The 24,732-nt window shown below is 48.1% G+C and overlaps 1 protein-coding gene across 3 annotated transcripts in view; it reads right to left on the bottom strand.

Annotated features, from left to right (window-relative positions):
* MAP4K1 (mitogen-activated protein kinase kinase kinase kinase 1) overlaps positions 1 to 24,732 on the bottom strand; it is a 72,695-nt gene that overhangs the window by 23,779 nt on the left and 24,184 nt on the right. For 2 of the 3 annotated variants that reach the window (XM_083626990.1, XM_083626992.1), the window contains 14 exons: positions 18,241 to 18,296; positions 17,011 to 17,058; positions 15,531 to 15,573; positions 14,951 to 15,023; positions 13,534 to 13,665; positions 11,573 to 11,635; positions 9,107 to 9,188; positions 7,946 to 8,065; positions 7,371 to 7,452; positions 7,127 to 7,185; positions 5,531 to 5,595; positions 3,916 to 3,960; positions 2,900 to 2,923; positions 2,208 to 2,250 (listed from right to left, as the gene is read on the bottom strand). In XM_083626990.1, the coding sequence (XP_083483116.1) occupies positions 2,208 to 2,250; positions 2,900 to 2,923; positions 3,916 to 3,960; positions 5,531 to 5,595; positions 7,127 to 7,185; positions 7,371 to 7,452; positions 7,946 to 8,065; positions 9,107 to 9,188; positions 11,573 to 11,635; positions 13,534 to 13,665; positions 14,951 to 15,023; positions 15,531 to 15,573; positions 17,011 to 17,058; positions 18,241 to 18,296 (935 nt within the window). The remainder of the gene's footprint in view (positions 1 to 2,207; positions 2,251 to 2,899; positions 2,924 to 3,915; positions 3,961 to 5,530; positions 5,596 to 7,126; positions 7,186 to 7,370; positions 7,453 to 7,945; positions 8,066 to 9,106; positions 9,189 to 11,572; positions 11,636 to 13,533; positions 13,666 to 14,950; positions 15,024 to 15,530; positions 15,574 to 17,010; positions 17,059 to 18,240; positions 18,297 to 24,732) is intronic. The other variant, XM_083626991.1, reaches the window with a different exon arrangement.

The following is a 24,732-nucleotide window of genomic DNA, read 5'->3' as shown; positions in this document are numbered from 1 at the left end:
TGTTCATCAGTATGCGGATGATACCCAGCTCTACCTCTCTTTTAAATCAGAACCAGTGAGGGCGGTGAAGGTCCTGTGTGAGTGTCTGGAAGCGGTTGGAGGATGGATGGCAGCTAACAGATTGAGGTTGAATCCTGACAAGACAGAAGTACTGTTTTTGGGAGACAGGAGGTGGGCAGGTGTGGAGGATTCCCTGGTCCTGAATGGGGTAACTGTGCCCCTGAAGGACCAGGTGCGCAGCCTGGGAGTCATTTTGGACTCGCAGCTGTCCATGGAGGCACAGGTCAAATCTGTGTCTAGGGCAGCTGTTTACCAGCTCCATCTGGTATGTAGGCTGAGACCCTATCTGCCTGCGGACTGTCTCGCCAGAGTGGTGCATGCTCTGGTTATCTCCCGCTTGGACTACTGCAATGCACTCTACGTGGGGCTACCTTTGAAGGTGACTCGGAAACTACAACTAATCCAGAATGCAGCAGCTAGACTGGTGACTGGGAGCAGCCGCCGAGACCATATAACACCGGTCTTGAAAGACCTACATTGGCTCCCAGTACGTTTCCGAGCACAATTCAAAGTGTTGGTGCTGACCTTTAAAGCCCTAAACGGCCTTGGTCCAGTATACCTGAAGGAGCGTCTCCACCCCCATCATTCTGCCCGGACGCTGAGGTCCAGCGCCGAGGGCCTTCTGGCGGTTCCCTCATTGCGAGAAGCAAAGCTACAGGGAACCAGGCAGAGGGCCTTCTCGGTAGTGGCGCCCGCCCTGTGGAACGCCCTTCCAGTAGATGTCAAAGCGATAAACAACTACCTGACATTCAGAAGACATCTTAAGGCAGCCCTGTTCAGGGAAGTTTTTAACGTGTGATATTTTATTGTATTTTTGGTTTTTATGGAAGCCGCCCAGAGTGGCTGGGGAGGCCCAGCCAGATGGGCGGGGTATAAATAATAAATTATTATTATTATTATTAATAATCCAGCATCCTCCTCTTATATCCTCTGGACCTCAGCAGGGGCAGCCTTGGAAAGCTAGGGTGATGTTTGCGCAGAGCCGTCTTTTCCATTAGGGCTTAGTGGTGCGTTGCACCAGGGCGCCGGCCTCTCAGGGGTGCCCCAGCGAGTGGGGGAGCTGCGTGGCTCTGCCGGCAGCCTCCCCTTTCCCTGCATGCCCGCCAGCTGTGCCTCACCAGCTGTGGCGGGCGTGCAGCTTGCCTCCCAAGCCTCCGCAGAAAAAGAGCGATCCCCGCAGAAGCTTAGAATGGTAGCTGTGCCCCACCAACTATAATGATTATACATTATCCAACCGAATATTAAAAACAATACAGCGTCAGACATTAAAAACTTTCCTAAACAGGGCTGTCTTCAGTTGTCTTTTAGAAGTAAAATAGTTATTTATTGTCTTGACATCCGCTGGGAGGGGGTTCCACAGGGAAGGTGCCGCTACCGAGAAGGCCCTCTGCCTGGTTTCCTGTAACTTCACTTCTTGCAGCGAGGAAACCGCCAGAAATATTGTTTTAAAAATAGGATGTGATTAAGAGTATTTGAGTGCAATATAATATTGGGAAATGTGAGACGAGGATAAAAAATAAACGGAAAATTATCAGACAAGCTGAGGGAAGTTCTGGGGAAAAGGGTTTAAGTTAAAAATGGATGTATAATTTTGTAAAAATGTTTTTTTTTTATGGAAAATCTAATAAAAAATATTTATTAAAAAAAAAGAAAGAAGGCCCTCAGCGCTGGACCTCAGTGTCCGGGCTGGACGATGGGGATGGAGACACTCCTTCAGGTATACTGGACCGAGGCCGTTTAGGGCTTTAAAGGTCAGCACCAACACTTTGAATTGTGCTCAGAAACGTACTATATGACTGGCGGATGTGCAGCTTCCTTTCCAAGCCTCCGTGGGAGGACAGCGATCCCCGCAGAGGCTTGGGAAAAGGTTGACAACTCTGGGAAAGGGGGGGTGGGGCACCGGAAGGATCTTTGCACCACGGCGCCAGATATGTTTAAGACGGCCCTGTGTTTGCGTATGTCAACTGGGCATTTGGTTTCCTTCCAAGGAGTGGCAATGGGTAGAAGCAATTTTTTTGGGGGGGGGCACATTGTCTTGATCTAACACTGCCCACTTCAGTCTCAGAATAGAGCTCCATGCTGGATTTGGCTTAACACATGCAAGAAAGGGAAAACGACCGCTCCTTTGGTTTACTCCTGTGACTTACCTTGGGGGGCAGTGGAGGTGGGAGATTGACAGCTGAGATGTCACTGAAAGGAAAAAGGAAATAATAATTTATAATGAATGGGGGGAGTTTAAAAGTACTTTTGCCAAAAAACAAAACAAAAACAGAGTACTTTTTACACGAAGGTAGCCATGTTGGTCTGCCATAGTCGAAACAAAACAAAATAAATAAAATAAAATAAAATAAAAAATTCCTTCCAATAGCACCTTAGAGACCAACTAAGTTAGTTATTGGTATGAGCTTTCATGTGCATGCACACTTCTTCAGAAATGTGGAAACGCACACCTCAGAATCCGACCGGAGCTCTGGAACGGATCCTGTGCGCGACCAGAGGTACCACTGTATTTTAAATTGGAATACAGAAAACTTAATAAAAATTATACACACAAAAAAGAAGGAAGGGTCCATTTCAAGGGTGAGGTTTCGAGATTTTGCCGCCTGCTTTTATTCCCCTCCAACCCAGCCAAAGATCTGCTAGCAAGATCCATCACTGCCATGAAATGTGAGAAGCCAAGGTAGGCTGCCATCTCCAAGACGCAAGCGGCCAAACAGCTAACAGTTGAAGCTAGTGCTCCCTTTCCCACCAAACTGTAAGTCACAAATATTTTATGTCATCGTAGCTATCCCACCAATGCCCACCCTGTATTTTAAAACGCATTGGGGGAATGAGTTACCTGCTTGCATCGTATCTGCTGGGTCTGGAAGACCAACATGAAGGGGTGCCCCGAAAAGGAAGGAAAACGGAGAGAAGAGTTACGAGGGTGGGCTTGGGAGAGCAACAGCAACAAACGGGTACTTTGTTAAGGCATGGGTAGACAAACTAAGGCCCGGGGGCCGGATCCAGCCCAATCGCCTTCTCGATCTGGCCCGCGGGCGGTCCAGGAATCAACGTGTTTTCGCATGAGTGGAATGTGTCCTTTTATTTAAAATGCATCTCTGGGTTATTTGTGGGGCCTGCCTGGTGTTTTAATAATAATAATAATAATAATAATAATAATAATAATAATAATTTATACCCCGCCCATCTGGCTGAGTTTCCCCAGCCACTCTGGGCGGCTCCCAATCGAGTGTTAAAAACAATACAGCATTAAATATTAAAAACTTCCCTAAACAGGGCTGCCTTCAGATGTCTTTTAAAAATAGGATAGCTGCTTGACATCTAATAGGAGGGTGTTCCACAGGGCGGGCGCCACTACCAAGAAGGCCCTCTCTCTGGTTCCCTGTAACCTTACTTCTCTCAGTGAGGGAACTGCCAGAAGGCCCTCGGCGCTGGATCTCAGTGTCCGGGCTGAACAATGGGAGTGGAGACGCTCCTTCAGGTATACAGGACCGAGGCCATTTTACATGAGTAGAATGTGTGTTTTTATATAAAACGCATCTCTGGGTTATTTGTGGGGCATAGGAATTCATTCTCCCCCCCAAAAAAAAATATAGTCCGGCCCCCCACAAGGTCTGAGGGACAGTGGACCGCTCCCTGCTGAAAAAATTTGCTGACCCCTGGGTTACGGGTTTTGCTAATGGTAGGTTAAAGCAATGCTTGGAGCTCATCTATCCAACCCATTTGCCTCAACCTCCTAGTTCCTAAACCCTGCTGGAACTTTTGCCAACCCGACGTGCTCCTAACGCTTTGTAGTACGACTCCAAAACTGGTTGTACACTCAAAGGGAGACAGAGAGACTCTGCCACTTACACATCCACGTCGTCGTAATCGTGGTCTGAGTCTGCCGAATCCTCCCTATAAAGGAAAGGGAAGCAAGATATAAGGCTGTAGAATATGACTGGCTACAGCGTGGTGGTCCTGCACGGCATAGCTCATAGCTTCTCTGAGTTATTCAAGGCCCTTCGCCACGGCAAGGCAGTGATCCAGATGGATAAAAGGGTCTAGATCACGAGTGTCAGGGCCTCAGCCTCGTTTTTAAATGTATTTGCTTTTTTCGCATTTTTAGCTCTTCTAAATTATTTTTAGATGGAAATCGCCTTGAGACGGTGGTTTAGAAGGCAATTCATAATGCAATGGTAGTACCACCGGTATGAAATTTACGGCATGTAATGCCTTAAGAGAGAATATTATGAAAATGATATACAGGTGGTACATGACACCAGTCAAGCTTGCAAAAATATATAATTTGCCCGATAATAAATGTTGGAAATGTAAAGAAAATGAAGGTACATTCTTTCACCTTTGGTGGACGTGCCCAAAGATTAAGGCTTTCTGGGAGATGATATATAATGAAATGAAAAAGGTATTTAAATATACCTTTCTGAAGAAAGCAGGGGCCTTTCTTCTGGGCATAGTCGGCCAAATGGTGCCAAAGAAGGATAGAACTTTTTTTATGTATGCAACAACAGCAGCAAGAATACTTATTGCAAAGTATTGGAAGACACAAGAGCTACCCACCCTGGAAGAGTGGCAGATGAAGGTGACGGATTATATGGAATTGGCGGAAATGACTGGCAGAATCCGAGACCTGGGAGAAGAGGTGGTGGAAGAAGACTGGAAGAAATTTAAAGACTATCTTCAGAAATACTGTAAAATTAATGAATGCTAAAATGATGTTGGATTGAAAATAAGTGGCATTAGCAACAAAGTTAACAAGAGTATGCAAAATTGAATCGATAATGGATGAAAATATAGAGTTATAATATGTTAAGATACAGAGTTAAGATAAACGAAAGAGGGTAAGGATTTGCTGATTTGATTACTTAAATGGGAATACAAAAAGGGGAGGTGTGAGGAGGCCAAGGAAATAAGATAATGAGTTAGGGTTACAAAAAATGGATTTGTTTTTATTCTTCTTTTTTCTTTTGTATGTATTTTTCTATGTTTTTTTTTGTATTTCTTTCTTTTTATATGACCTTTTAAAATTTGTGTTTTTGTAAAACTTCAATAAATATCTTTTAAAAAAAAACATAATGCAATGGTAGTAATAATAATAATTGCAGTAGCACCCTTGTTGTTGTTGTTTAGTCGTTTAGTCGTGTCCGATTCTTCGTGACCCCATGGACCAGAGCACGCCAGGCACTCCTGTCTTCCACTGCCTCCCGCAGTTTGGTCAAACTCATGCTGGTAGCTTCGAGAAGCTTCCCTCTTCGTGGATCACTGCCTTGCCGTGGCGAAGGGGCTTGAATAACTCAGAGAAGCTATGAGCTATGCCGTGCAGGGCCACCCAAGATGGACAGGTCATAGTGGAGAGTTTTGACCAAACGTGATCCACCTGGAGCAGGAACTGGCAAGCCACTCCAGTATCCTTGCCAAGAAAACACCATGGACAAAGACAACAGGCATGTAAAAGTAGCACCCTTACCTGCTGGCAAACGCAGCGCCATAGAGGTGGCTGCCAGTACAATATCCAGAATCCGCAGAGATTTCCTGCAAACAGAAAGCAAAAGACTGGAGGAACCGGTCTTCAAAGGAGGGACCATGATGCTGGCAGGGTTGATGTTTCAATATTTTGTTGGAAGCTGCCCACAGTGACTGGGGCAACCCAGTCAGATGGGCAGCATATAAATAACATCATCATTATTATTATTATTATTATGGAATGGACTAAGAGCATGGCATTTCTCCAGAGCGGTCACGCAGACGCAGTTGAAGCTCACCTGCTCCCACATCTGACATCCTATTTACAGCGACAGGTGAAGGCAGGTGAAAACCTGGCTCGTCTGAAAGGGGCCTATAGTAAAGGTAAAAGGTCCCTTGGATGGTTAAGTCCAGTCAAAGGTGACTATGGGCTTGTGGCCCTCATCTCCGTTTCAGGCTGAGGGAGCCAGTGTTTGTCCACAGACTGCTTTCAGGGACACATGGCCAGCATGACTAAACTGCTTCTGGAGCAATGGAGCACCATGACGGAAACCAGAGCGCACGGAAACGCCATCTACCTTCCCGCCACAGCGGTATCTGTTTATCTACTTGCACTTGACGTGCTTTCAAACTGCTAGGTTGACAGGAGCTGGGACAGAGCTCACCCCGTCACGGGAATTCGATCCGCCCACCTTCTGACTGGCAAGCCCAAGAGGCTCTGTGGTTTAGACCACAGCGTTTCCTGCAAGACAGCACTTATTTCCAGAGGCGGTTCGCAAGGCTCAACCGCTGCCGTTTTTGTCAGGAGTTCAGAAGCTCCTTTTTAAAGTGCTCTCCCAAATAGGGCTTGGAAGGTGTTTGCAGCAAGACTCACTGTTGGGTCACGGGAAGCCGCTTTCAAAGTGCTGGGCCGAACTGGACTTCGAAGGGGGTTTTCATAGATCAAACCTAACAAACGTGGCCAGCCAGGGGCGATGAGTTCCCCGGTGTAAGCCCAGCCCCAGAAAGATAAATCCAGCGACCCTCTGGTACCAGGGTTAGGGGTAAAATAAAAAAGGTAAAGGTAAAGGGACCCCTGACCATTAGGTCCAGTCATGGCCGACTCTGGGGTTGCGGCGCTCATCTTGCTTTATTGGCCAAAGGAGCCGGCGTACAGCTTCCGGGTCATGTGGCCAGCATGACTAAGCCACTTCTGGCGAACCAGAGCACTGCACGGAAACGCCATTTACCTTCTTGCTGGAGCGGTACCTATTTATCTACTTTGACATGCTTTCGAACTGCTAGATTTGCAGGAGCAGGGACCGAGCAACGGGAGCTCACCCCATCGCGGAGATTCGAACCGCCGACAGGGGTAAAATACGAAGCAGTTAAATAAAGCAGGCATAGGCAAACTCGGCCCTCCAGATGTTTTGGGACTACAACTCCCATCATCCCTAGCTAACAGGACCAGTGGTCAGGGGTGATGGGAGTTGTAGTCCCAAAAACATCTGGAGGGCCGAGTTTGCCTATGCCTGAAATAAAGGAACTGTTTCTTTTGGAGGAGCAAAGGGGACAATAGCTGTGTATCAATTGGAACAGGGAGGGAGGGGTGAGGAGGTACCGTGAAATATGGGGACTCCGGACTCTGCCTGTTCCTGAGCGTGGGGCTGCAATCATGGGCTGCAATGAGATGAGAGGAAGGGAGTTATTGAGAAGGGTCACTCCATGGTGGGTGGAGACAGAAAATGGGGCGGAGCTTGCAGGAGGACCCTCTGGAGAGGAGAGGGGGTGCGAGCCTAGCATGCAAAGGGGCAAGGAGAGAAGCAAGGGGGCCCCTGTGCAGGAGCGCAATGGGGCAGACATACCCCTGGAGTTGGTGCATCCCGGTGAGGTCACGCCTTGCCGTTGGCTGGAGCGAATTCTTCGGGGCACTGGAGGTGGGGGTGTCTGCGGTCGAGAAAACAGATTGTATTGGGGAGGGGTTGTTAGTGTGTGTTTTTTGCTTTATAACCCCAAGAGTCATTTTTGGCCTTGGGAGACATTGCCTTTTGCCAGTCCATCTTTGTTCCCCATCTCAATGCTGGCCGGCTTGCTATTGCACAACTGACTATTGCGCACAGTTCATCCTTCCTGCATTAAGTGGCTTAACTGCGCGACACATTGTTCAGAAAACCAGCTTGCTTTTAGGACTCTTTTCCGCAGCTGCAAATATAAATGTTTCGCTTCAGAACGGAAACCCTCAGCTGTTTGCCGCATATATAATACAGACAACAGGCTTTATCATGAAACTGCAACATACATGTGGGGAAAACAGGGGTCTCTTCATGGGCACAACAGAAGAGGCTTTTGGCACCACAAAAAAGGGACAGCAGAGGAGTAAGTGCAAGCCCACAATGTTCATTTCTTTGCCCTTCTGCAACCGCATCCCATCCGCTCTCACCTCTTGCTCCTCTTCATCCGGCTCGCCTCTGCAGCTGGAAAGTTTGTCAGGGTTGCGCAGTTTCTCCAGGAGCTCAAGAGTCAGGCTGCGGCTGAGCCTTTCCTGGGAAACTAGCTGGTGCTGGTGAAAGGAAGGGATGAGTTGGAGATAGCTAGAATCCATCCTAGGGACAGAGCCACGGCAGGAGGAGAGGGAGATAGCCATATTTACAGCTTCCGACATTATGCCGAAGAGGCAAGCCGCTTAGGTGTCGCAAAGTACAGCTTGCCTCTTCCGCAGCGCAAGTGTGATAGGAATTTTGAGGTCTTAGATATATGGCAATGTTCATAACCGCACGTACATAGATCAGCACAGGAAGACCAACCTGAAGCCATTTTGATTCCCAAACTGAGGAAATGTTTTCTCTACAAGGTCAAAGTGGGAAACCTCCCCATTGTCTTTTCCTTCACAAATCCTGTCTTAAGTGTATGTCTGTGTTTGAATAGGGTGTGAGCCTGTGACATGGCCCAAGAACTATGTATTTATCACTACGAAAGACTGGCCAGGCTCCGCAGGCAATCCAATCAAGTAGCCTGCCAGACAGCAGATAAACAACAACAGGAGAAAAACAATATTCAAATTTCTGTTTTAGACCGCCTTTTGTGTGATGTATCAGAGGGGTGGTCTTAAGTTACACCCCTTCTGTGATGTAAGTATGATGTTTCTGGGGGTGGTCTTGATCTACAGGGTGGCAATTTCAAAAGTCTTTATAAGGCCTTGCATGCCATTTTTCTGGGTCCTCCTTCTTTCCTGCGGGTGAGGGGAGCACCCTGTTGCAACAGTTCAAGAAAGATCAGGCTTGCTAGCTGCTTTGCTTCTCAATATTCTCTGGCTGGCCTGTTATTTTCTCCTACCAACAGGGAACCCACGTAAGGACTCTATATGGGCTCTTGGATACCCCATAAGGGAAAAAGGGCAGATTTTTGTTTACAACACAAGATAAACTTGAAACGAAGACTGTACCTGGTGTGGTTATATAGCAGTACGCCCCCCCCCCATGCGCATTTGGAAGGCTTTTAAGCCACCTTGGATGTGTTGTTTTAGTGGGAAATTGATTACAAAAGCCGCCCCTCCCTGGGACTCATGAGCAGAGAAGGGAGGGGTGGCAACTGGGAAACTTACGGTCAGCATCTTGGAGGCAGTGGGACGCTTCTTCGGATTCTTGGTCAGCGTCACCTTGACAAAGTGGTGAAAGGCCTGACTCCTTTTTTATTTTTTTTTAAAGATATTTATTGAGATTTTACAAAAACATAAGTTTACAAAACAGAAAAAAGTCACATAGAAAGAAAAAGATACAAAAAAGAAAACATAGAAAAATACATAAAAGAGAAAAAAGAAGAATAAAAATACAAAATACAAACAACAAATAGATAGAAAAGAATTAAAAAACAAATCCGTTTTTAGTAACTTTAAACTCATTAGCTTGTTTCCTTGGCCTCCTCACACCTCCCCTTTTTGTATTCCCATTTAAATAATCAAATCAGCAAATCCTTACCCTCTTTTGTTTATCTTAACTCTATATCTTAACATATTATAACTCTATATTTTCATCCATTATCAATTCATTTTTGCATATTCTTATTAACTTCGTTGCTAATGCCACTTATACTGAAAATAAGTGGCATTAGCAACAAAGTTAATAAGAATATGCAAAAATGAATTGATAAATGGATGAAAATATAGAGTTATAATATGAAAGGCCTGACTCCTGTGGGGCCAGGAGCACCCATGGTCAAGGAGAGTTTATGGCTGTAAGCTCCGACTCACATCCCCTATTTACTCTATGCATTTAAAGCAATGTCATAGGACTTCCTGCAAAGAATTATGGGAAGTATAGTTTAAGAGCGCTGAGAGTTGCAATGGATTCCCTATTCCCCTCAAGAGAGCTACATCTTCCGCAGAAACTGCTGCTTGCCTTCTATCACTGTGCCATTGAGAGCGTGCTCACTTATGGCTTATGTGTGTGGTACGGAAGCTGTACTACCCAGGACAGGGTGGGGTTGTGCAGAGTTGTTAAGGCAGCAGAGAGCATTGTTGGCTGCCCACTTTCCACCTTAGAGCAGATTTATGCCACAAGGTGCCATAGGAAGGCACTGGACATAGTAAAAGATCCATCGCATCCTGGTCACTGTCTCTTCGAGCTCCTGCCGTCGGGACGGAGATACAGGACGATGAAGACAAGAACCAGCCGTCTTAAGAACAGCTTCTTCTCCAGAGCGATCTCGGCCCTGAATGGGAAGCCTGGACTTTGAAAGTCATCTAATCTTCCTTGCTGTACTATACTGTATTGTTTTAATTAGTGTTTTTATGGAGCAGTCAAGTAATTTTGTTGTCCCTGAGAGGGGGCAATGGCAATAAAGATATTATTATTATTATTATTATTATTATTATTATTATTATTATTATTATTACTATTATTACAGTTCCCAGAACGGTTTGATAATCAATCAAAGGGAACACTGGGAATTGTAGCTCTCTGAGGAGAAGGTCCGTCTCTGCTGAAGGTCTGCCTAGGTCTTCCTTGCTTTCTTTTCAGTGCCATGTAAAGCATGGGTAGGCAAACTAAGGCCCGGGGGCCGGATCCGGCCCAATCGCCTTCTAAATCCGGCCCACGGATGGTCCTGGAATCAGCATGTTTCTACAGGAGTCGAATGTGTGCTTTTATTTAAAATGCATCTCTGGGTTATTTGTGGGGCATAGAAATTCGTTCATTTTTCCCCCTTCAAAATATAATCCGGCCCCCCACAAGGTCTGAGAGACAGTGGACTGGCCCCCTGCTGAAAAAGTTTGCTGACCCCTGAGTAAAGGCTGGTCTGTTTTTCCCAGACTTCTGACAGACTAAAAATGTGTTGTTTTTCACTAGTCTGCTGCCAAAGTTTCCTGAGACTGTTGTGGTATAATATACAGCGGTACCTCAGGTTAAGTACTAAGTTCATTCTGGCGATCCGTTCTTAACCTGAAACTGTTCCTTTTTAGCCACGGGGCTGGGGCGGGGGAAGCCCGAGATTCCCCAGACCCCAGAATGGGTCTGGGATCGGGGGCAAGGTTGCGCGGAGCCTCACCTTCGCTCCCGGAGCTTGCTGCTATCCGCAAGCCTTCTGAGCCCGGCGGGAACTCCCGCTGGGCTCCCCAGGCTTGCGGATATCTGCCCGAAGCCCGGGGTGTGCTGTGCAGCGCTCCCCGGGCTTCAGGATGCAGGCTGCTATCCGCAAGCCTTGGGAGCCGAGCGGGAACTCCCGCCGCGCTCCAAAGGCTTGCGGATAGCTTCCTGAAGCCTGGAGAGCGAGAGGGGTCTGTGCGCACCGACCCCTCTCGTTCTCCAGGCTTCAGCGAAAGCCTGCATTCGCTCCATAGGACGCACACACATTTCCCCTTCATTTTTGGAGGGGGAAAAGTGCGTCCTATAGAGCGAAAAATACGGTATATTTATGCTTTCCTTGTGCTATAAGTCACTTGGAGACCTTTGGGTGACAAGCAGCTGATAAAACTGAATAAATAATCTTAATCATAACGCGAAACGTGCTGCACTCCTCAGGTCGTTCGCCCTCGCCGCAATGCTGCGATTGTTGAGCATGTAATTGGACTTACCACCGGGCTTTGTCCTTGAGCTTGGGGGGCTGGTAGCCGCTCTTCGTCATCAGCACCAAGACCCTGTGAGGTGGGACAAGGAAGTAAGCACACCCTTCTCTGCTCATGAGCAGGCTTCTCCAAACCTTGCCTCGTGCTTCCTTTCTTGAATTCTGCACCCACAAAAGCTGGGTTCTGTTGCTGGCATGAATGCTGCACAACCGCCCTTTATTTTGCATAATTTACAGTGGTGCCTCGCAAGACGAAATTAATTCGTTCCGCAAGTTTTTTCTTTTTGCGAGTTTTTCGTCTTGCGAAGCATGGTTTCCCATAGGAATGCATTGAAAATCAAATAATGCGTTCCTATGGAGACCGCCTTCAGACCAGGTCTGGGGACAGTCTGTCCCCGGACCTCTTCTGAAGGCTGGCGGGGGGGATAAGGACTTTTCTCCCCACCGCCAGCCTTCAGAACAGCCTTCTGAATGTTGGCGGTGGGGAGGAAAGCCCTCCTCCCACCGCAAGTCTTCAGGACAGGTCCGGGAACAGAGGGGAAGGTGCGCAGCGCTTCCCCACTGTCCCCGGAGATTTCCCTATGGGCTTTCGTCTTGCGAAGCAAGCCCATAGGGAAATTCGTCTTGCGAAGCCGCTAAAAATTGGAAAACCCTTTCGTCTTGCGGGTTTTTCGTTTAGCGAGTCATTCGTCTTGCGGGGCACCACTGTATTCTGCTAGTCACAGGGAGAGGCAAGGACCTAGTTTGAAGCCCTGCCCGTCCAACATTGTCAGCCACAATTCTTATTCAGCAACACACACACACACACACACATTGCGTTCCAAAGGCGAGGAAGGATTGGACCCTGATTAATAAAATACACACAAGGCTTGGCCAGCAAGACTCTGGGAGGAAGTGCGAATAATAATCTGTCACACCCTGGCCCAGGTCCCTTTTATTAACAAAAGAACTTTTAACACAGCGCTCGTAAGAACCAATCAGATTTCCTCTGAGCATTTCAAAAAAACCTACAAAGTTAGATCAGAGAAATCCTTTTAACTACAAATACTACTTTGAGCATGCATACATATTTTAGGTTTTAAATACAACAGGAATCAAGGAAGAATGCATTTAGCAAATCCCAGAGGTCATAAACAGGAAAGGAAGAATGGCAATGGAAGACAGTATTTTCCATCTCCTTGTGAACTCTTTTCCTGGCCCTTAAAAGGTAAAGGGACCCCTGACTGTTAGGTCCAGTCGTGGCCGACTCTGGGGTTGCGGCGCTCATCTTGCTTTACTGGCCAAGGGAGCTGACGTACAGCTTCCAGGTCATGTGGCCAGCGTGACTAAGCCGCTTCTGGCGAACCAGAGCAGCGCACGGAAACGCCGTTTACCTTCCCGCAGGAGCGGTACCTATTTATCTACTTGCACTTTTAAACGTGCTTTTAAACTGCTAGGTTGGCAGGAGCAGGGACCGAGCAATGGGAACTCACCCCGTGGCGGGGATTCGAACCGCCAACCTCCTGATCGGCAAGTCCTAGGCTCTGTGGTTTAACCCACAGCGCCACCCGCATCCCTTTCCTGGCCCTTAAGATCTACCTAAAGATTAACAAAATCTACATCAAAGCTACCTTCTATCTTTATGGCCCAGAATGCCTGGTGAAGCAACTGGTCTGTGTAAAATGCTATACGTGACTGTCAGGCAGAGAGAAAATGGCAGAGGTGCAGAGGCTTGTGGGATTCGATCAGAAATCATGTCAAATGGCTCGAGCCCAGTCAAAGCAATGCGTTCATTGCTGACACAATGGCTTGCTACACTTTTCATAATTCCTCATAGCAATCCCACCTGACCACCACACACACCACACCCCCAGGTTTTGGAGATCTCACTTCATGTTCAGACGACTCCCAATTAAATCATTGGCACCAAGGCGGTTGTCCTGCGCCACCTCCCGCAGCCCAGAGAGAGAAGGGAGAGGATGTGCAACTCACCGCAAAGGGTGTACGTCGAACAGGGGGGGCTGAAGCTCCGCCAGCTCGATAGCGGTGATCCCCACAGACCAAACGTCGCACAGTTCGTTGTACCCGCCCTTGAGTTCCACAGCCGCCACCTCTGGGGCCATCCTGGAAACACATGCACAAGGCGGGACTCACCACAACTTTGATTAAAGGCAGCCCCTTCCGTTGCATGCCACCCACAGCCCTCCCTGACTTGGTGCCCTCTTGGTGCTTTTTGAACTACAACTCCCATTGTCCCTTTAAGAAGGAAATCAACAAGCTGGAAGGTGTGCAGAGGAGGGTGACCAAGATGATCAAAGGTCTGGAAACCAAGCCTGATGAGGAACGGTTGAAGAAGCTGGGTATGTGTTATATACTAAGCTTGGATCCTAGAACAATAGGCAGGTAGGATCGTAGAATGCAACAACTGATTGGCCTGCAGGAGAAGACCAATCAGGCTCCAGGAGGAAGTTAATCAGCCTATTAGGCTGATAGGATCATAGAATGCAACCACTAATTGGCTTGCAGGAGAAGACCAATCAGGCTCCAGGAGGAAGTTAATCAGCCTATTAGGCAGGTAGGATCCTAGAATGCAACCACTGATTGGCTTGCAGGAGAAGACCAATCAGGCTCCAGGAGGAAGTTAATCAGCCTATTAGGCAGGTAGGATCCTAGAATGCAACAACTGATTGGCCTGCAGGAGAAGACCAATCAGGCTCCAGGAGGGAAGCAGAATCAGCCAATCAGATGGGTCTCATTATGTAAATAATGTATATAAAGGCCTGAGGCTTGGGGGGTGGGGAGGAATCACTGTTTTACAAGCTGCAATAAAGAGCATGAAATCACTGCAGGACTCTGAGTATATTTCAGTATGTTTAGTCTGGTAAAGAGGAGACTGAGAGGTGATACGTCGGCCATCTTCAGTTATCTAAAGGGCTGTCACCTGGGAGAGGGAGCGTGCTTGTTTTCTCCTGCTCCAGAGGACAGGACTCAAAGCTATAGATTCAAATTACCAGGGAGGAGATTCCAACTAAACACCAGGAAGTACTTTTTGACAGCAAGAGCCATTTGACAGTGAAAAGAACTCCCTTGGGGAGATTGTGGACTCTCCTTCCTTGGAGGTTTGTAAACAGAGGTTGGGTGGCCATCTGTCGCAGATGCTTGAGTTGAGATTCTGGCATAGCGGGGGGTGCCTTCCAACTCTATGATTGACCAGGACGTCTTGGATTGATGGAGGCTGTAGCCCAGGTTTAGAAATACGGATGCATCAACAGAGGGAAGGGCTGGTGGGCTGGCTGAGGAATACTCCCCTCTCCCTGCCTTCAAATCTACAGACACCACCCATTTCGAAAAGCCAGTTGGCGACACACCCACCCCCGACACCCACCCCCAAACAGCTGGTCCTTTTTACCAGTAAGGGGTCCCTATGAAGGACATTCTCCGGGCAAAGGTGGCGCTGAGCTGAGCCGAGATTCCGAAATCCGCTGGAATGCAGGATGGAAGAAACAGAAATGGAAGAATGAGGACCAACTAATGTGGACAGTGCTCAAATTCTGGGGAAAGGTAACGTGGGTTTTAAGAAAACCCACAAGCCCCACCTCCCAATCTCCTTCTGGTCATAAATAAATAACTTTAACTGATTTTAATATGTTAGGAGTCTGTCCCACTAAATTTTACTCAGAGTAAACCCACTGCAATGTCTGGACCTGAGTTGTGGCAATTTATTTCAGCGGGTCTACTCCGAGTTGGAACAGTGTTGGAGATGCGACCCCTTTATTTTCATATTGTTATACATTTCATATTGTTGACATTCATTTCATGTTATACATATTTCATATTGTTGTACATTCAAAGCACCCCAGGAATCTTGGGAACTATAGTTTACCCCTCGCAGACCTGCAATTCCCATCCCCTTTAACACACGACCCTGGCAAATTTAGATTTGACCCTGGGGCAGATCTGGTAATCTTAAAACACATGGTGAGACATACCCAGCTTGACTTCCCCGTGGTCGTTGAGGAGAACATTGGCTCCCTGAAATGTGAAGCGACAGGGGGGGGAAATAATTTATTTCTATCCCACCTTTTTCATCCAAAGAGCTTAAGGTGGGGGTAAATGGTTCTCTTCCCCCTCCTCATTTCACCCCCACAAGAACCCTGTGAGGTAGGTTAAGCTGAGAGTGAGTGACGCAGCCTAAGGTCCACTGAGCTTTATAGCCGAGTGAGGTGATTTGAACCCAGGTCTCTCCCAGGTCCTGTTGTTGTTGAGTCTTTTAGTCGTGTCCTGCTCTTCGTGACCCCCTGGACCAGAGCATGCCAGGCACTTCTGTCTTCCACTGCCTCCCGCAGTTTGGTCAAACTCATGCTGGTAGCTTCGAGAACACTGTCTAGCCATCTCGTCCTCTGTCATCCCCTTCTCCTTGTGCCCTCCATCTTTCCCAGCATAAGGGTCTTTTCCAGGGAGTCTTCTCTTCTCATGAGGTGGCCAAAGTATTGGAGCCTCAGCTCCCAGGTCCCAGGTCCTAGCCTGACACTAACCACTGCACCACACTGCCTTTAGAGGCAGCCACTTGAAGTGGGGTTCCACGCAGTGCTCTTCCCCACACTTTAAGGGTAGGAATTCCCCACATGTTAAGTTTTTTATTTCCCTAACAACCAGGTGAACTACAGCTTGCACATTTTATGACCTGGTTTTCCTTCCTATATCAGTGTTTCTCATTGTTCCTCTGAGCTACTGTACTTCCTCTTCATGTCACTCTGTTCTACTTGTCAAACCCCCTTCACGTCCTCTCCCTTCTTTCCCTAGATCCTGTCCCCTTGTTTCCTTAGGACAGGCACAGCCAAACTTGCCCCTCCAGATGTTTTGGGACTACAATTCCCATCATCCCTGACCACTGGTCCTGTTAGCTAGGGATGATGGGAGTTGTAGTCCCAAAACATCTGGAGGGCCAAGTTTGGCCATGCCTGCCTTAGGACTTTCCGACCGCCCCGCCCCCTCTGCAGCGTCACAGCAGCCCAGCCAATGACAGCCAGGGGCCTTTCTGCCTCTCCCAAGAGCCTATCTGATATCACTGCCAGAGACCTGCCACGACTACCAGCCACTGTTGCTGCTTTTAAAAATCTGACTTTATCCATGTTCCGTCACGGTGGGGTTCATTTTGCAGTTAACGTTTACATGCTTCGAGAATGCAAATGGGAAGGTGGCGGTTCAGTAAACACAGCTGTGATGATTTAAAGCATGAACAAACCATCCCAGGGCCACACTCACAGACCTTGCTTAAAGTCTGTTTCACTTTCAGGAGGGAAACTGCGCCCTTTCTGTGTTCGAAGCAGCCTTCGCTGCCTGACATATTTCCTGGCAAGGAGTAAAAAAACAAAAGCTGCAGTAGCTAAGAATCTTGCCCCATGAGCACTGCACAAATAAGTGTTTTGCTTTGCCTAGGCCCTGCCCCAAGTTTTGATCTGTTATTACCTTGATGTCTCTATGGATCTTCCCCTGGTTATGAAGATACGTCAGACCCTAGAGGGTGAAATTAAAGACCCACATTATGGAACCAGTCGCCCTTATTGGCAGGGGCAATAAAACTTTGACCCATGAACCAGGAGACTCTCAGGGGCCCCTCCAAGCTGTCCATAGTTTCCTAAGCACACAGTACACCATGGTTTGCCAACCTTTTCGGACCAGTCGATACTCCTGGGTTTTTCAGAAAGGCCCTATCTGCACCATACATTCAAAGCAGCACCATAGCACCCTTACCTCTCTCGCCCTGACCTCGCGACTGTGATCCACGCGACGGTCACCTCCAGACTTGATTATTGTAACTCACTCTACGTGGGGCTGCCCTTGAGACTGACCCAGAAACTCCAGCGGGTGCAGAATGCCGCGGCGAGACTCCTTATGGGGTCCTCGCTGCGGGATCACGTTCACCCAGTGCTATACCAGCTGCACTGGCTCCCGGAGTACAGGATCAGGTTTAAGGTGCTGGTTTTAACCAGCCCTATATGGCCTAGGACCCTCGTACCTACAGGACCGCCTCTCCTGGTATGTCCCACGGAGGACCTTACGGTCTTCAAACAAAAACATCTTGGAGGTCCCGGGCCACAGGGAGGTTAGGCTGGCCTCAACCAGAGCAAGGGCTTTTTCGGCTGTGGCCCCAATCTGGTGGAACGCTCTGTCACAAGAGACTAGGGCCCTGAGGGACTTGACATCTTTCCGCAGGGCCTGCAAGACGGAGCGGTTCCACCAGGCCTTTGGTCAAGGCGCAGTCTGACCCCCTCCTTTGGTAATCCTCACAGAACTCTAGCCCAATGGTTGCCATTAATTTGATTTTGAACTGATTTTAGAATGAACTGAATGCTTTTAGAATGCTTTTGTTACTTTACTGTTGTTAGCCGCTCTGAGCCCAGCTTCGGCTGGGGAGAGGGGGATATAAAAAAAATAAAATTATTATTATTTATTAAACACTGATGAAACAGCTAAGAATGGTTAGGAGACTCTTATTCTCCCTATGGAGGCACAGCTCCCAAGCGTTCCCTGACTGTTAAACCACTCAGGAGTCACTGAGAGAAGAAGACATTGAGGCAGTTTAAAGTGGTGTGATACTGCTTAAAAGCAAGTGGGGGACAAAGTGCCGTGGGCACCAGCCACAATATGGCTGCCAAGGGTGTGTGGCCTAAGACCCACCCGTACGTTCATACTCACTTGCAGTGTTTCTCGGCACACGTAGGCAATCTGTGGCTCTGTCAGGGGCCCGGTGACTGCAAAAGGAAGGGGAGATGGTGAGGGCCATCTTTAATCCCGAAGTGGAGGACCGAAAACATAGAGCTGTTGACATTCTGAAAGACCAGAGGAGGCTCCGCGGTCATTGAGATGCTTTGCCAATGCCCTGGCATGTCTCCTCAGGCATTTCCCCTCTCTTCAAAGTTCAGGGCAGGAGAAGATCAGAGCAATGAGCAAAGGTGATAATAAGCGCAGCTGGGGTCGCTTCTGTCGTGAGCATCACGCAGGCGGCATTGGAGGGAATGGGGCGGGCACCCCTCATTGCTAGACCCCCGTGGTTACTCGAAGGAAAGGCGTTTCTTCACACACACAAAATCACAATTGAATCACGAACCGGAAATTAAGATAATGCTGCAACGCTAAACACGCCTGGCTGAAAGTCAGAATCGAACCAATATGAGAAAATACAGGAATGTTGGGTGCTGCGTTATACTGGTGCAACTAGCTCAGTAGTCTTTTTGTCTGTCCTTGAGTCCTGTCAGGGGGGAAAGGTGGGGTATAAATAAATAATCAATTATAATTGTGTCTACATTTGACCAGCAGTGACTCTCAATGATTTTGCACAGGGAGTCACTTCCAGCCTTACCTCTGGAGATGTTGCCAAGGATTAAACCTGGAACGTTCTGCATATAGTGGCGCCCGCCCTGTGGAACGCCCTCCCATCAGATGTCAAGGAAATAAGCAACTATCTTACTTTTAAAAGATATCTGAAGGCAGCCCTGTTTAGGGAAGTTTTTAAGGTTTAATTGAAATATACTCTGAGTCGAGAGTAGATTTCATGCTCTTTATTGAGCTCATAGTGGTGAGGAGGAATGGAAGTTCCCCCAGAATGTCTGCTTTATATACATTATTTACACAATGGGCCCCACGTGATTGGCTAATTCGGGATTCACCTGTAGGCCAATCAGGTTGCGGATTCACTTCCACCTGGAGCTGGATTGGGTGGCTCCTGTGGACCAATCAGACTGCTGCATTGTGGACCCTATTGTTCTAGGACCAATCAGACTGCTGCATTCTGAATCCTATTGTTCTAGGACCAATCAGACTGCTGCCTTTTGGATCCTATTCAACTCAGTACATAACATTAATGCTGTACTGTGTTTTTAATATTTGGTTGGGAGCCGCCCAGAGTGGCTGGGGAAATCCAGCCAATTGGGTGGGGTATAAATAATAATATGATGATGATGATGATGGTGATGATGAAGCAGAGCAGATGATCTACCATTGAGCTGCAGCTCTCCCAGAGGAATTTATGCTGGGAACATTAATGCTATCTATACCATTATTTAGCTATCAGACATTTAACATGCAGGGGGGAAACACCCCCTCTGCAAAATTCACTTTGCCTCTTCTGTAGCCCAACCCTTTGTTTGTTTGTTTGTTTGTTTGTTTGTTTCGGGTGCCACCAGTGTGCAGAAACCCATTTCTTTCTTTCTTCAGATCCCCTCACCACTTTTGCTGCAAAGCCCGGCCCAGTCCCAGAGGTGCACAAAGCAACTGCCCAGGGTGCCGAAATCTGAATGCCTTGGGGTCAGAGCTGCCGCCTGCCCCCTTTGCAGAAGATGCACAGAGCTGGCTTATCTGCGCATGGGAGGAGCCGAGAGCCCCGCAGTGAGGAGCCTCAGTCAATATAATCTTTTGATCTCTCCGCCAGCAACCCAGGAGGACACTTGCAAGGGGGAGAGGAAGTCAAGAGGTGACAGCTGTTGAAAACAAGAGTGTGAATTGAAAGCGCTGTGGTCAGCTTTTGATTGTCTAATGTGCTGCTATGACTGTGCTGGGCCTACTGAGCTAAAACACAAAGTAGGGGGGAAGGGAGGCAAACATCTCAAATTGCCAAGGACCAAACCCACCCACCACAACACATATTAGGGAGAATACAAGAAAACGCCTAAGAGTTAAACTAGAGGTTCACAAAGTGGGTGGTATTGCCCCCCCTGGGGGGCGCTAAGAGGCAAGAGGGCAGCAGGAGGGTAATAGAGATGTAAATAGGACCACCTGGTATCGCTGCACGAAGTTCTTTAATTTTGTTGGATTAATTAAACTGAATGCTTCTAATTGGATTCCGAATAAATGTGCAACGAACTGTTACTGTTTCGAATTTTATTGCGTTGTTATATCCCTTAGCGGGTTGTGAGGACTTTCAGCCTCAGCCTTCCTTATAAAACAGACATTTAAGTTTCTAGTCCTTAAGGCAATGCCTGGGTAATGTATCAGAAGCTGTATTTGAGAGAGGGGCGGGGTTAGCAGGGAGTATCGGGTTGTGAACGTACGCTCCCAGTACATTTCCGAGCACAATTCAAAGTGTTGGTGCTGACCTTTAAAGCCCTAAACGGCCTCGGCCCAGTATACCTGAAGGAGCGCCTCCACCCCCATCGTTCTGCCCAGACGCTTAGGTCCAGCGCCGAGGGCCTTCTGGCAGTTCCCTCACTGCGAGAAGCCAAGTTACAGGCAACCAGGCAGAGGGCCTTCTCGGTAGTGGCGCCCGCCCTGTGGAACGCCCTCCCACCAGATGTCAAAGAGATAAACAACTACCTGACATTTCGAAGACATCTGAAGGCAGCCCTGGTCAGGGAAGTTTTTAATGTGTGACATTTTAATGTATTTTTAATCTTTGTTGGAAGCTGCCCAGATGAGCGGGGTACAAATAATAAATTATTATTATTATTATTATTATTATTATTATTATTATTGTTATTATTATTATACATAGGTAAAGGTAAAGGGACCCCTGGCCATTAGGTCCAGTCGTGGCCGACTCTGGGATTGCGGCGCTCATCTCACTTTATCGGCTGAGGGAGCTGGCGTACAGCTTCAGGGTCATGTGGCCAGCATGACTAAGCGGCTTCTGGTGAACCAGAGCAGCGCACGGAAACGCCGTTTACCTTCCCGCCGGAGCGGTACCTATTTATCTACTTGCACTTTGACGTGCTTTCGAACTGCTAGGTGGGCAGGAGCTGGGACCGAGCAACGGGAGCTCACCCCGTCGTGGGGATTCGAACCGCTGACCTTCTGATCGGCAAGTCCTAGGCTCTGTGGTTTAACCCACAGCGCCACCCGCGTCCCATTATTATACATACCATACATTTAAAGTGCATTCCCACCCACTCCAAAAAGCAAAAGGAATCCTGGGAGCTGCGTTTTACCCCCTCCCAGAACTCCAATTCCCAGCGCCCTTAACAGACAATTCCCAATATTATTGTGTGTTTGGGTGCTTTAAGTGTGTGGTTTGCACACAGCCATAGCGTCTTTTGCCCCTCCTCGTGAGTAACAGAAGCAGACTCAAGGATGCAAAGCAATATAAGAGGAATCGGGGTGGGTGGGTGTGCGCGTGGAAGGGTGCCCATTCTTCCTTAGAGACAGGTGCCGTTTCAAACGGTACAGAGAGTGAATTGACCACACTGAGTTTCACTTCTGCAGTTCAGGACGGAGGCGGCTTGGTATCAAGTCTTACTCCCTGCCTGCCCCATCTCCCCTCGCAAAGAGGGCGTGCATGCAAGAATACAGAAATGGGAGGGCTGTAGGTGGTGGGGGCAGTACTTAACCTAACAGGGTCACTGTTTTTGTCCTGAAAGTATTGTCAAGAGTTCCACAGGGTCAAAAGAGACAAGATGTGGGAGATCTGTGACTGGACCTCTCTGCCGCCCCCTCAGCTACCTCCCGCAGCTGCTTTCGAATGCAAATGTTTGGTGATCTGCTCAGAAAATGGGAAGCTGGCTTGTGCAAATTCAATCTTCTGCGCTGACTTGCAATGGCTGTAAAAGCAAGGGTTTAAAAGTCTGCATTTTAAGGGAGGATCTATTCCTTATTCATACTTTCAGAATCAGTATGTTTACCGAAACACAACCATACACTGAAATTTGCACTTACTTGAATTTTGCAAGGTAGTTCTCCAGCCAGCCAAAATGCAAATATTGGAGGAAGGTGTACATAAAAATCAACACGTCCGTGAAGATAACACACACAAAAATGCATTATATGAGGGGAAAGTGCTTGCAAAAATGTGTAAAATCAAAACTGCATACATAGGAGCTGTTTGCACCCAAACGCTGATGAATTTTCATGAGGATTAAAATAATAATTCGCCAATTGCAAGGGGAATCTAGAGAACTGAATTTAAGAAAATGGGAAACGAAGGAAGCCTAAATAGACAGATCTTCCCATCCCTACTTCAGGGGTTAAAGACACAGATATTTCCCAGCCCTGCCCAGAGAGGCTAGGTCTGAACCTGGGTGCTTCTGCTCTGTCACTAGCTGTGCTGATCCCGTGAGTTAACCGAGAGGCGAGGTCTGAGTCCAGTCCAAGGTCGATGGTGCAGTATGGAGGCAGTCCGTAAATGCTGAAGCTGGGAGCAGGGCAGGGAGTCAGGTGAGGTCAGGAGCGCAGGCAGGAAAGGAGGACCGGATTCAGGCAGGAACTAGCAACCTACAATGTTGCTCCCGCAACTTGGGACTGGGGCTGGCTGGCTTTTATCTGCCCCAAGGCATAGGGCAGCCCCGATCCTCAGGTGACTCGCCTTTCCTCGCCTGGAGGCAAGCACTCCTCCTGCAGGAACTTAGTTCCCTCCGCCTCTCTGCCCTGAGCCTCTGCAGCTCAGGAGAGGCTGGAGGGTTACCAGACCCAGAGGCAACCTCAGCTTCCTCTGACGGGGCTGAGAGTGGAGCACCTGCAGGCAATGGGTCCTCCATCACCTCAGGAGCCAGAGCAGACTCAGCTGATGCCTGCACCTGAGGATCCCGCCCAGGTGAGGACCCTTCAGGCTCAGGCCCCAGCCCCGGCTCAGCTGGTTCTGGAGGCAGGGAATCCTGTGCAGGCTGGGATCCCTCAGGTTCAGCACCCGAGTCCGAATCCCAGGCCATCACACCAGGTATTAGGAGCAAGTAAGCAATAACTCACAAGGTGTCAGTGAAGTTAATGCTTTATTCAAAGAAACAAACAGCTGAGACCTGGTGAGCATAGGAACTCTTCCCACAAGATCTTGCCCTGATGAAGAAGAAGAAGAAGAGTTTGGATTTGATATCCCGCTTTATCACTACCCAAAGGAGTCTCAAAGCGGCTAACATTATCCTTTCCCTTCCTCCCCCACAACAAACACTTTGTGAGGTGAGTGGGGCTGAGAGACTTCAGAGAAGTGTGACTGGCCTAAGGTCACCCAGCAGCTGCATGTGGAGGAGTGGGGAATCGAACCCAGTTCACCAGATTACGAGTCCACCACTCTAACCACTACACCACACATAACTGATGAGGCAGTTATGGGGAATGAAGGCCCCACCTTCCCACAGTTCAATAAGTCTCCGCCTCCCCTTGTTCCTTCCCAAGCAATTTGAGCCTCCTTTGTCTTGCCAGCCTTTGCTCCACCCTCTTCATGTCTCTTCTGGTCCTGAGAGACCAGGGATCTGGCTGCAGAAGGAGGGGGAGACTCCCTGGCTTCCTCACCAGCCTGCCTCATCTCTGTTTCTGGGGGCCCCTCCTCTCCTGCCTCTTATTCTGGACTGCTCTCTGCCACAGACTCTCCCAGCTCACTAAATCCTGTTGCCTCTTCCACTTCCAACACCTCCTCCTCCCAGTCTTCTCCTTCATCGTTGCCTCAACACCAATCCCCTGGCCCTGAGCCTTCTTCCCTTGGGAGCTTCCCAGCTGGTACCACTCCTCTGCCTCCAGCCAGTCCATGATACTAGGGATGAAAGAGTCTGCCGGTTTCAATTTCTTTCCGTTTCTCATTTTTTTCCACCCTTAAATTCAGTTCTTCACATTTCCACATCAGTTTGCAATTTTCTTTGCAAGTCTTTGTGAAAATTCAACAGCATTTTAGTGCAAATTTCTCCTAGTATACACATGCTTCTTTGCAAAGTGGTTTCCCCTAATATATTGCATTTTTATATGTTATTTCCAGAGGCAAATGCATTTTGTGAACATTTTACCCTATGTGTTCTTGTACACATCTGTGGTAGGAGAGCTGCCCTGCAAATTTCGGAAAAGCGCAAATTTTGAAGCGTGGCTGTGTTTCTATTCGCCTATTTGCCCCCCAGAAAGTATAAAATAGAACAGCCATATAAAAGTGCAGCCATTGAGAGGACACAACTTAAACTAGTTGTAGAACAACCTATAGCAAGGAAGGGGAAACCTGTGGCCCTTCTGGTGTTGTTAGACTACAACTCCCTGTCAGGAGCTTGTCCTACACTCGAGTAGGACCCTGGCAGAGACACATGCCCGACTGGCATGTTCCCTACCGGTCGATCGTTCGGGAGCTTCAAAAGCTTTTTTCAGCCCGAACATCACAGCGACCAATGCCAACCGACATCGGCACACTTAGGGATCCACAGAGTCTTCGCAGCTTGCGTAACAGACCTCAGCAACTCAGCATTTTGGCTAATCTACTTTATTTACATATAAACACACACGGAGCACTGCAAC

The sequence above is a fragment of the Podarcis filfolensis genome (assembly GCF_964270895.1).
Source record: "Podarcis filfolensis genome assembly, chromosome: 8".
In the NCBI taxonomy this organism is placed as follows: Eukaryota; Metazoa; Chordata; class Lepidosauria; order Squamata; family Lacertidae; genus Podarcis; species Podarcis filfolensis.
The sequence above is the reverse complement of the archived record's forward strand: the minus strand, read 5'-3'. Positions and strand labels throughout refer to the sequence as shown.